Consider the following 12,410-nt stretch of genomic DNA (forward strand, 5'->3'; position numbering starts at 1 on the left):
CTGGCTGAACTCTGCCTACTCTGGCTACTCTGGCTGCTCTGGCTAATTTCACGCACATAACATGTAATGGTCAGGTAGATTGTTGGTAAAGATGATATTCGTTTATCAACTATTTCTGTGTTTTGATGATATACTCCTAAACCTTAATGGTCGCCTTATTACTTTAAATTTGATTTTGTGTCATAATACGATTAATTTATTTTACGTATTAGTTTAACATGATTTTATTTGGAGCGGATTTTCCCGAAATATAATCTTAACGACATCTAAAAGAAGTTCATGCGCAACAGAAAAAGGTTCCAACATCGCGAAGAATGACCAGTTATATAGTAAAACATATAGTATTGTTTTCCTGCTGTTCTGTTTAAGATTTCACTCTGCCAGACCAGAGCTCTTGACTTAGTAAAACATATGCATAAATGCCTTAAATGTTTGTGTCTTATGTATCTCGAAATATTTGACATAGAGTCATGAAATCATATAGGACTATTATTTAGAATGCGGAGTTGTGCACGTGGAGTTTTGTTTGGGATTCAACACTGGAAGACCAGAGTTATGGCCCTTGACATAGTCAAAAGTTTATATTAAAGGCCTAAAATATTTAATCGCATGTATCTAAAGAAGTATTTTACCTGGAGTCATGTAACTTCATAGGAGTGTTGTTCAGCATATGAAGTTGTGCACCTGGAGTTTCATTTGGGAGCTAACCCCTTATCCATCCCACCACCCCGAAAGTTTTTTTTACTCTTTTTCTTTTATACTGTGCCTCGTGGTGATGTTTTGTAGTATCCATACCCTCACCCCGTCCCACTGATGACTCATATCCCGAACCCAGGGTATTATAAAAGTTTACTTAGTCTTGCATTGTCAACAAGTAACATATAACGGTACACTGACAGGAAGTGTGGGGGAGGAGGGCACAAGTGCACTATGGACACATATTGCATACATATTTCATGGTTTGTGAATACTTGGAGAATAGGGAGTATTAGCAATTGCTTTAAACATTATACAATAATACACATTCATATACATTTTATACGAATAAACAAAAGAAATACCGCCCCGATAGCCTAGTAATAGAGCGTCCGCTTCGAGTGCGGTTCGATCGCCGGCCGCGTCATACCAAAAATGTGAAAAATAGTACCAGTAGCTCCATTGCTTGTCGCTCAGCATTAAAAGGGAAACTGGCTTCTCTACTCTCAAACCCTTGTGGCGATGGATTCTATCAGGAACGAGGTGTTGAGATTGATTGATATAAGTTGTAGAACTTGCTTCATAATCGATCTAAAGTAAATTAGTATAGACTAAATAAGAAATACATGTATATAAGTGTTTAATTGTATTAGCTCGCCAGCATTTGAAGACTCATAATACCTTTGTTTAAAAAGTGGCTGTCACATTTTCCGTTATGAACAAAAATGTATTAATTTCTTGATAAATCGTATTTCCAAGATTTGAACATTGGTGAGCATAATAGAAAGTTTTATTGAATCGACTGTTCTTGGTTACCTTCCTTTATGGAAGTGTAAAAGTCCATGTGTAATACGTTTCTAACCATGCAATCATGCATTATATCTATTTGGACAGCTCTTTTTCATCGTTTTTAACATAAAATATATCGCCTTATGGAATTTTAAGTACTTTATTACTCGATTATACAGTTAATTCAATATTCAATTTTGAATAGAGCTAGATTTTAATCAATGCCGTTTATTCAAATTGTACATAAAAGGAGTGTGTATACAGCCTGTAACATGATCTGAGTTTGCCATTAAATAATGTTCGTATCGATTTTGATCATTCATTTATTTCAAGTTTAGAAAGAAAACTGTTGAATTAAATAAGTGTTTTGTCCGTTATATATTTTACGCATATACAATCATGGAGGATATTGAAGAATTAGCAAAAAGTAAAGAATACAAAAATTACAACAGTGTTAATACTGCACTAAGTTTAATCGGACAGTGTTTAGAACCATATACTAAGCAGAGACTGGAGTCTGTTCACAACCAGATAACAAAGAAACTTGGCGGTCCCCAGCCGTGTAACAGACAGTGCAGTAGGAACGCTCACTATAACAGGTATTAAATATGTTTTCCTTGGCAATTCATACTGACTTAACAGGGATTTAGCAGATAATGTTTCACCCGGTCGACCAGTATATCTTCTTTTAACATTCCACTTTGGCATTGACCGTTTATAGTATATGAAATACATACAAATGTATATGACAAATCGATAGATTTAGATACAATTTGAAAAAGAAAAACATCTTGATAATAACTTTTCCATGCCTGAAACAATGCCTGGTGGGGCACCTACCCCATCATCCCCCGACCCTCTCCTTCCCAATCAAAAGTTGAAAAGTCGAAATATAGTCTACTTTGTGTTGGCCAAAAAACGCGGATATTTGAAAAACCAAGTCTCGATCATTATATATGTCATGTTTTAAATTGATAGTAAATGCTAACTTTCAAAACATATTGAATTTGTAACAAAACATATTTAATGACATATTCTCAATGTGTTTTAAAAGACTAAACTATACTGACTGACATTTGGCAGGGGCGAAGAGGGGAGGGGGACACTAAGTGTCTGCGGGCGTGAAGGACCTGTGTGACATTTTTATTTCAGGGATGGGCGAAGATGGGAGACAGAGGGTCCGGAGTTGGGGAGAGCAACAATACCCCTATTAATTTCTTCTCTACTTATTACAATCTGTCAATTCTATAAATTTCAGTACCAGCCGGGTTACCTGTCCCCCTATCGATTGCTTTTTGTGGACAAATGGCTTCTTTTTACTTTTTATCACATTTAGTGATAGCTTCAATTATAGTGTATCGATTTAGAAAAAGATTTTTCTTAAACATTCAAAAAGTAAAACTGAAAAAGTCTTGCACGCCTATTAAAAAGTCATGATGTACTTCCTGTTCTTTGATTTAATACGCACATGCAAGCCAAAAGTGCTGTTTCCGCCATCGATTTTTCGACCAGATCGCAAATTGCCATGCTGCTAATTTACCGCAAAAAGTCAAACATTTGAATTGTTTTGACACGACAATAGTCTCACAAATTTCAACTTCTCTACGGAAAGTAGAAATTTAAAAGAACTAATTTCAACTATTCGCGCTAAGACATTCCATCGCAAAGTTTGAGTGTATGACACGACAATTGTCATGCAAGCTTCAAATCGTCGATTAAACTTGCATGGCGAAAAGTAGTCATTTCTACTGTTCGTTCGGAATTCTGTTTCCGCCATTGACATGTCGAAAAAACTGGAACACGAAAACCTGAAATGAAGCCCTTAACTTTTACTTTTCGCGCTGGCAATTACAGCGAAAAGTTGAAGTTTTGTTCGTGCTAAATTTCAACTTGTTGGCCTGAAAACTAGTGCAAAAAGTGGAAAATTTATTTGCTTAATTTCACTTTTTGCAATATGAAATTCCCAGGACAACCCGAAAAGTAGACAAGTCGAATCATTCGCGCAAAACGTCAACTTGTCGGCTTAATGTGTAAGGCGAAAAGTAGAAATTTTAACCCCGTGCAATTCGTAGCATGAAAAAGGCGATATTAGTCCAGTTCTCATAGTAGGATTTATCTTCCGAGGAATGCATAAAATAGCTCCGTACGTCTTTTTCTGAGGCAATGTTGTAGAAATAGATTACCTTAAAGCCCTGCTCCGCTGCTATTCAAATTCTTTTGTGTGTATGCAACCCATGATTACAATAGGTAACAGTTAACGGCCACGTGCCACACTTTAGCACGCAAAACCACAGGTATTTCATATAGATTTCTATGATATAAAATAGACTCTATTTTGGCAGGCGTCACTGTTCATAGTCAGGATTTTCATGCTTTTTCAGTGACAATTCAAGATTAAAAGGTAAGACGGGGGCAGGGCTTTAACATTGACCTCCAAACCGTTTGGCGGTGTGACCTTAGCATGCCTTGTTAAACTTTTTCATCCTGGTATGAAATGTTGACGTTTTGCGCTATAATATCGACTTCTTTTTTTCGACTTTTCGGATTGTCGAGAGAATTTTACTTCGAGTAAAGTTGAGTATTAAACATGTAAAACGTCCACTTCTCGCGCTAGATTACAGGTCGAAAGATTGAAATTTGAACATAATTCTGTGTTTAAAACTTCAACTTTTCGGGGTAATTTGCCAGCGCGAAAAGTGGAAAATCAGGGCTTAATTTCAAGTTTTTACGTTCCAGTTTAGTCCGCAACTTGATGGCGGAAACAGAATTCTTTAATATCAAATAGTTAAAGTCTGGGTAGAGATTTAGGGCCATATTATGGACGTCTTGTTTTCATGTAAGATTTTGTTTGCCCAGCAAAGCGAAATTAGAGCTCTTCACGTCAACGATCATGATGACTCTATATTGCTCACCTGTTAAACTTGGCCTTGGCATAATCAAGATAAACATTCTTACCAAGTTTCATGAAGATATGATCATAAATATGGTACCTAGAGTGTTAACAAGCTTTTCCTCTGATTTGAGTGGGTGACCTAGTGTTTATCCCCACACGACTTAATTTTAAACATTACCTAGAAATTATCAAGATAAACATTCTGACAAAGTTTCATGAAGATACGGTCATACATGTGTTCTCAGGAGTGTTAACAAGCTTTTTCTTTGATTTGACCGGGTGACCTAGATTTTGACCCCATATAAACAAGTTTTGAACTTGGTATATGTTTAATCAAGATAAACATTCTGACCTAGTTTCTGACCCCACATGACCCGTTTTTGAATTTAGCGTAGATCATCAAGATCAACATGTGCAAGTTTGTATCAGATCAAAGCATAAATGAAACCTTTATATGGCTGAATGGGTCAAAATAGAAAATATTGCCCCTCTCAGGGCAGTTACCAATAGAACCAATGATGAAATCTAAACGGTTTTCGACAGGAACCGAGGTCATATTGTGACTTAAGTTGTTTGTAAATGTGGTTAAAATCAAAAATATAATGTTACTTCTAGCGTGTTTACAAGGTTACATTTAACATTAAAACTTTGGCTCCTTCCGGGAGTCAGTCAGGGGCCGTAACTCCAGAACCTATGATTGGATCCAATGGATTCATCACAGATTCCATGATCTATTGTTGTTAAAGATATTTTGCAAATTTGTGTCAAATCAAACTTTAAATGAATTCTCCGTATGGCTGCAAAAGCCATAATAGCAAATTATGGCCCTTTAAGGGGGAATAACTCTGGAACCCATGAAGGCATCTGGATTCATCTAAAAATTTCAAGATTAATCTTTTTACGGTTAATTTACAGCATGACAAGTTGATATTTAATGCTTGCGTATGGCATGCAAAAATAGTCTTACACTGGTTGTAGTTCGGATGGATATATCAGTGCCTCTTTACCACACAAACAGTTACTCAAAAGCCTGATATTTCCATCTGCACCTACATACAGTGAAATAATCTTATATTCTGATATTCTGTACATACTAAAGTAAATTGACAGAAACTTACCCATACCCCCTGTTTCCCGTGCTTTTTTCTGATTCTGACATTTTGTACGTTATACTTGTAAGTCAGACAATTTGAATAAAGTTGCAATTTTATAGACACGTAATAGAAAGGTTTTCTAGTGGACTCAATATATGTCATGAAATAAAGCTTAGACATTTGGTCTCTTGATGATACTTCAGGAAGAAATTAAATGTATTTATTCACAATGTCATCAGAGTTTGCGCTTTACTTGATAGATTAGGTTTCTAACAGGCTTCAGTCTTTGTCAAAAAAAGACGCAGCTAAAAGCGCGCGCACACACACTATATGAACAATCCAGGGAGAGGACCTAACAGTGATGCTAAAAAGATTTATCGAGCGGTTTATGCGAAGAAGTCGTAAAGATGTTTTCTATTTTTAGCTCTGACGCGGCCCTACAAGTTGCCTACCTTAGGCATTTGAACAAGCAAACCTGGTAGAGGTCCGTACAAGGGTGCTACGAACCAAGTTTGGTGTAATTCTGACTAGTAATTTCAGAGGAGAAGATGCTTCGTTTAAATTGTTAACGAAGGACAACAGACGACGGACGCCGGATCATCGACCTATAGATACTATTATCTTACCTAAACAAAGTTGTCCTCTTGTTTCCATACATATTAAAATAATGCCTGGTGGGAGTACTCGATGACTATACATGTATTATAAGGCATGTTCCTTCCAAAAAACATTCGCCTCTTCAAAGAGGAGTATATATAATGCTTAGCTTATGTAGATGATTCGGTTATATATAGGATGAGTGTCTGTAGTAAGTAGATGGACACTATAGTGTCTGATTATAAACGTCTTATGGTTTTGTCAGGGCCGAGGGCTGACCATTTGAACTGCCGTGGGGTGGGGGAGGGGTTACTTGAGCTAAGAACTATTTTTGCCTTCTATGACAGTAAGAATTATTGTCAGAACTTGAAACAAGAATGTTTTATTTAAGAAATAATCAGAAATGCTTAAACACTTATTTATACACGACGGGCGGTTATACGCCGGGTGTAATAATTTCACGAGGGCGCAGCCAAAGTGAATTATTTCGAACCAGGTATAACCGCCCGAGTGTATAAATAAGTGTTAAACATCGTTTTGCTATAATTTATTTCGATTCTAATATGAATTTTATTGTAAAATTTAGATCATTTATTTATTTATTTATTTGGGTTTTCGGCGCACAAACACAGTATAGGTTATATGGCGCCAAACAGGACTACAAATTTTGGTTTCACATCTCATTTACATCGAAATAAAAACATGAGGTATGGAATCAAAATTTGCATACCTGCTGGAATCACCGAGTTACAGCAAAACCAAGTGTTAATACCCAATTAGTCGCCTCTTACGATCATGCAAGGGTAAGGCAGTGATTCCAATTATTTTCATACATAGATCATCCCAGTACCGGCATTATTTAGATTAAATATGAGAGAACTGTTCCTTCGCGCATGGATGGCGCCAACTGTTAGGTCGTCACGCTCTTTGTTTATGCAGGCCAGGACCGTTTGGGCGCAAAAGATTGCGAATTATTTTGCAAAGCGAATAACCATATTTATATATGTATAAATCAATCAAGACAGTTGTTCAATGTGACATTTCGTTTAAAACATGTTATCAAGTAAAGTATTTCATGAAATTTGAAAGCGCTATTTCTTGATGCGTACATGACGCTAAATATCATTTTGACGTGACGTCAACATAATATCGTTGTGATGGTTAAAGCATTGTTAGTCATATTAGAATATTCAATACTAACACGCGCGACAAAGACACAATTTCTGTATTGAGTAATTTGCCTAAGTACATATGATATAGCAAAATGCAAGTCTCTTTGATTAAATGTTTAAATAAGAAGCAATTTGACCAGAATTACAGTTCTCTATTTTGAGCACAATAATGTATTTTTGCAAGCAAAATTGATACAAAAAAATGTCGTTAAATGTTCATAATTCTAACGCGATCCACAGCATTAGCTATTTAAACATATAGCGAAATCGTCTATACATTAATCTGTGATAAAATATGGTTGGCTGTTACATTTCACCCGCTACGATTGTGACATAAGAAATTCTACTTCCATTTCATTACATACGAATTATATCAGGGCCAAACGGTTAAAAACAATATTTAAAAACATAATTATGATAAAAAGCCATACTGACTTAGGACTGTTAAACACGTTTTGATCTCAGTGAGCGAGTCCAATTAGCTCAGTTATGATTCAGCGGTGACGTCATAAATGTATGACATAAAGTATGACGTCATTTCTATACGTTCTATTGGCTATGCAACACTTTCTAACCATGGGAGTAAATTGTAACTGCATATGATCCGAATTGACGTATTACGCTGAAAAATGTAGTACTGTGAAATACGAATTATTTGCGTTGTTAGAATCAAAAAATAAATATGTTCCAATAATTTTATCAGTTAATAAAATATGAGCAGTCGTTCGGACGCGAATAATTAAACCATTCGTGCTACGCACTTGTGATTTAATTATTACGCGTCCAAACTCCTGCCCATATTTTATTAACTGATAAAATATAGGGACAGATTTATTATTTCTTAAACATAAATTATATAATTGATACATAATTGATACATAAACGATAAATGAGTCACAAGGAGCAAAGCTAGCCAAAACTGGATGGTAATCCGGACAAATTAGTAGGATTCTGAGGGGCATGCTCCCACCGAAAAAGAAAAAGAATTTCAGAACAGCTTTGGTGCATTTGATGTTAATTTGGAGGTACACTCCCAACTTTTGGAATGTTTTTGATAATATTTTGATAATTATACCTAATGTTTGAGCTAAGATGTTGTAAATGTTTTAATGTTTTATTTGCATGTGTATACATGTTACCTTCTTAAAATAAAAATGTATTATTATTATTATTATATTATTATTATTATTATTATTATAATTACATGTGAACATCATGAGCATGCCCATGCATCTGGACCTGTGTGGCTTATCTGATGTAAATGCAAGCAAAAATATCTGATAATGTTCACCCATATATAAATTTGAATAATAAATAACAGACAGTGGGTCTGTTTTCTGCTCTCTCCCACAGGTGGCAGTAACGTACCTAGGATACCGTAAGGGTCTGTCAGCCATATACATTTATATATATTACAATTTTAATGGTTTCTTAGACAAAAATGTGACAATGAGCAATTAGAAAGGTGTTTATGAGCATTTTGACATGTACATAGCTTCCAGGTCTTTAAGTATTACTTTCCATAACAATATTTCTTCAACAATGACTGGCCGTCTTTTGGGCAATTGAATACACTTTCAGAAAAATCTTACTTCAAAGCCCAGTTGCAAACCGTGTGCGCACAATAAGCGACCAACGGCGTACGAAGCGTGATAAATCCCACACAATGTGACATTTTTGCACCAAATTATTCCCCCCTAAAACACATCAAGTTCACCATTGTAGTTAAAAATAGCGTTACAAGCGGTCAGAAACTATTGTAGGCATACATTTATTAGCGCGGCAAAAATCTAGCGCAAACGCAATTTTTGGTGAAATATCTAATTAATGCGTTGACGTGAATTAGCGTTCTCACGAGACCGCTATTTTCTAATTTTAGCACTGTCCGAGATTAGGCTCTCGGAAATAAACTTAACCGTCGGTAATTTTTATGTAATGTGTTTCTGCTGTAATTATTGAAATACGAATCTGACTGTCGAACCTATACAGCCTGAACATGTACCAAGTATGACTTTAAGATAGTGTGCCGTGATGATACTTGTAGTTTTTCATTGATACTTTCAGCTGTGATGTAGCTTTATGTTTACGTACAGTATATAAAGTATAATGGGTCTATGACAAAACATCGACAGACAAAACATCGACACGACAAAACATCGACGCGACAATTGATCGATGCGACAAAAGATCGACCTGTCGCATAGTGTCGTGTCGGCGTTTTGTCGCATTTATTGTCGAAAATAATTCTGATCATACGATTATCATACGATCATGACTTTTATCATACGATTATCATTCATAAGCAGTTACGTGCTCTAAATGCCCTAAATGATCCGAGTATTGAACATCTTTACAATAAATTGATTATATTTTTGGATTAAATTGATCATAAACATGAAAACGACGTTTAAGACAATGTAACCCGGCGTTAGTGAAATTCTATAATTTGACTACAGCAAGTATTCGGTGTTTATTTTTTGACAACTCGTAAAAAACGGTTATGGCGTTGATTTATAACAATAACTCTTAGGCTAATGTTTCCTTCTAAATAATCAAGTAGTTATAAGCGATACTATTGTATACAGGGTTGTCAACTTGTGTCTGTTTTATTGTTTTATGCTTTTGTTCATAGTTACTAAATGTATACAGTTCAATAACTTATGAATGACAAATACATCGGTTTTAACGGTACAATGAAAACCAATTTATTTATATATAAAGTTTGCTATGATCAAAGGAAATCGCATAACTTGAGTCGATACTGACATATAGACGTTTTGTTGTTTTGCCAATATCTTAAACCTTACCGAAATAATGTCTTTAATTTTGCAGAGTAGGGGAACGTATAACATACTCTGTCATACTTCAGTTAACTTGAATGAATTTAAACCATATTGTTAACCTTTTCTCATTATGATCATTGACTAAAATACAGATATTATCTTACGAATATGAACATACAGAAATGCAGAAATGAGCTATTATCTGTGACATAGAATGATATTACTTGACACGAAACTTGTCTAGCATGTCCTAGTCCAAACTAAGTTCTTTGTCACCAATATTGAGTTGCTGTCACATAAGACATATCAGTGTTGCACTTAATCGAACTGGTATTAAATTTTGTATCAACTGTGTAAGTTAAGTCTGTACCTGACAACAATTTTCTCAACTGCACATTTTAATAGCACCACCAATTAACTGTAATTGAACATTAACCGTAAAGATGTTCGAGTCTTAATATTGACTGTCTGAAGATTTAGACCGAACCTTTCAGATATGTGTGAAATTTTCAAGGTATTTTAACCCCTAAAAATGAAGACAAAGCGTAAATAAATTATGTGTCGATGTTTGTGTCGATGTTTTTTGTCAAGCTTTTGTCGTGTAGGCGTTTTGTCGTGTCGGCGTACACTGTATTGTCTTCTTGTATTTAATTATAATAATCTGCGTGTTTTATATTCTGTATACTAGTTACAATTATTGCTGAAATAAAACGAGATTGTTACACATTTTAATCACTGAATCCCCTTTGCAACAACGGACATGCCCGAAAGTGATACAGAAATCGATAGCAACTTGATCAAATGAGAAAAAAACACAAACTACAAGCTTAAATATTTTATTTTGCATGATCATATATTTAAGGAGGTAGGTTACCTTCATATTTGTATGTGCGCATGTCCAACCGGAAGCTAACGTGACGATTTACGACGACGTTTACGACAAATTAAATGTGTTTGTATATTCATTTTCCTGAAAATAAATCATGAACCTGCCTCCGATCTGATACTTTATGGTTTAATAATGCAAAAAGAATGAATCAATTCCCGAAGAAACGCTTCAAAACAATGTTGCCTTAAAATGACGTCATTGACGTCATGACGTTACGTGTCAGTTACCGCGCAAAATTAATAGCTTTTATCTTGAAAGTACGTAATTCTGTGCATTTTCTTTATTTTAACTATCTTCAAATAACAAATATTTGCTGAAATATTTGTTATGAATCTTTTGCTCTGAGTAATCATCAATATTTTGCTTCTTTTATTTAGTTATATTGAAACGTAATGCGGATTGTAAGAAAATGAATGATGGTAACCAATGTTATTTGGAATATAGTTGGATGAAAGGTTACTTGTAACGGCCATTTTCAAATAAAAAATCTAGCAGTTTGATTTGTATTACCTATTTTTCATTTTTCGTTGATAATTTGTTACTTATATACTAAAAATAAGATCTAAAGCTGTTCAAATTTCAGTAGAAAAATGTGGTTCCTTAAATTTAATTGATGTTACCATGGAAACGAAGCCCGTGACCTACGTATCTAAATGTAAAATTCAAAAGCGTTGACACTGGTCTATTTAAGAAACACAACTTCGGCTTTTTATTTTCATTTCAACAATATCCATTAGAATAATATCAGCATGCTGAACGATTTTTCCATGAAAAATGCCAGGCGAGGGGTACTGTCGTATGTATTCTAAGCTTTGAAATTTGTTTGAATCAATGCAAATAACAAGAAAATATAACTAACGTTAGAAATAATATGTTAATAAAGTTACATTAACTAGAAAGATAATCTTATTCAATATTTTTGTAAGAAATTACGACAAAAAGCAAGATATAAGCTATTTTAAACATCTCTGTTGCCATGGTTACTGTAAACTTTAAGAAAAATAGGGAACCATGTAAAGTGCATGGTATTTTGCTTAAAATATTTCCCAAATATTCCATGTTAGTCATTAACAGAATGCCACTTAGGCCGTCGAAAACCCCTATTTTTATACATAATTGTTTAAAAATGAGAGAAAATCCATTACCATGGAAACACGAGCCCCGCGACATATGCATTTAAAGCTTATATTAGAAAGCTAACGTGCATACTAGTAAAATTATTAATTATGCAGACTTCTACGGATATCAGTGAAACTAAAATACACTAAAAATTGTTAAATATCCGTATTTTCCTTCTTCTTTTAATATGAAATATCTTTAGAGGGTCATGTTCTTCAAACCTAGATAAAAATTGAATTTGAAGAGACAGAGACAAACAAAACTGAGATTGTAGCAGGTAAAACTTCATATTACACGAAATACAAACAAATGCTGCGGTTAAACTAACTTGAATTTACCCTTGTAACAAGGTAACCTACCTCCTTAAGATAATAATAT

General features: G+C 34.7%; 2 protein-coding genes across 5 annotated transcripts in view; one reads left to right on the forward strand and one right to left on the reverse strand.

The window, feature by feature from the left end:
• The window catches only part of LOC123565412 (cofilin/actin-depolymerizing factor homolog), a 307,889-nt gene that overhangs the window by 96,328 nt on the left and 199,151 nt on the right, over positions 1–12,410 (reverse strand). The window lies entirely within an intron of this gene.
• LOC123534430 (uncharacterized) overlaps positions 1,756–12,410 on the forward strand; it is a 50,733-nt gene continuing 40,078 nt past the window's right edge. For 2 of the 4 annotated variants that reach the window (XR_008372282.1, XM_053550552.1), the window contains exon 1: positions 1,756–2,084. Coding sequence is in view for 3 of the 4 variants with exons in the window: in XM_053550552.1 (XP_053406527.1) it covers positions 1,885–2,084 (200 nt within the window). In the remaining variant the exon portion in view is untranslated. The remainder of the gene's footprint in view (positions 2,085–12,410) is intronic. The other 2 variants (XM_045316680.2, XM_045316688.2) reach the window with 2 other exon arrangements.

The sequence above is a fragment of the Mercenaria mercenaria genome, chromosome 1 (assembly GCF_021730395.1).
Source record: "Mercenaria mercenaria strain notata chromosome 1, MADL_Memer_1, whole genome shotgun sequence".
NCBI classification, from domain to species: Eukaryota; Metazoa; Mollusca; class Bivalvia; order Venerida; family Veneridae; genus Mercenaria; species Mercenaria mercenaria.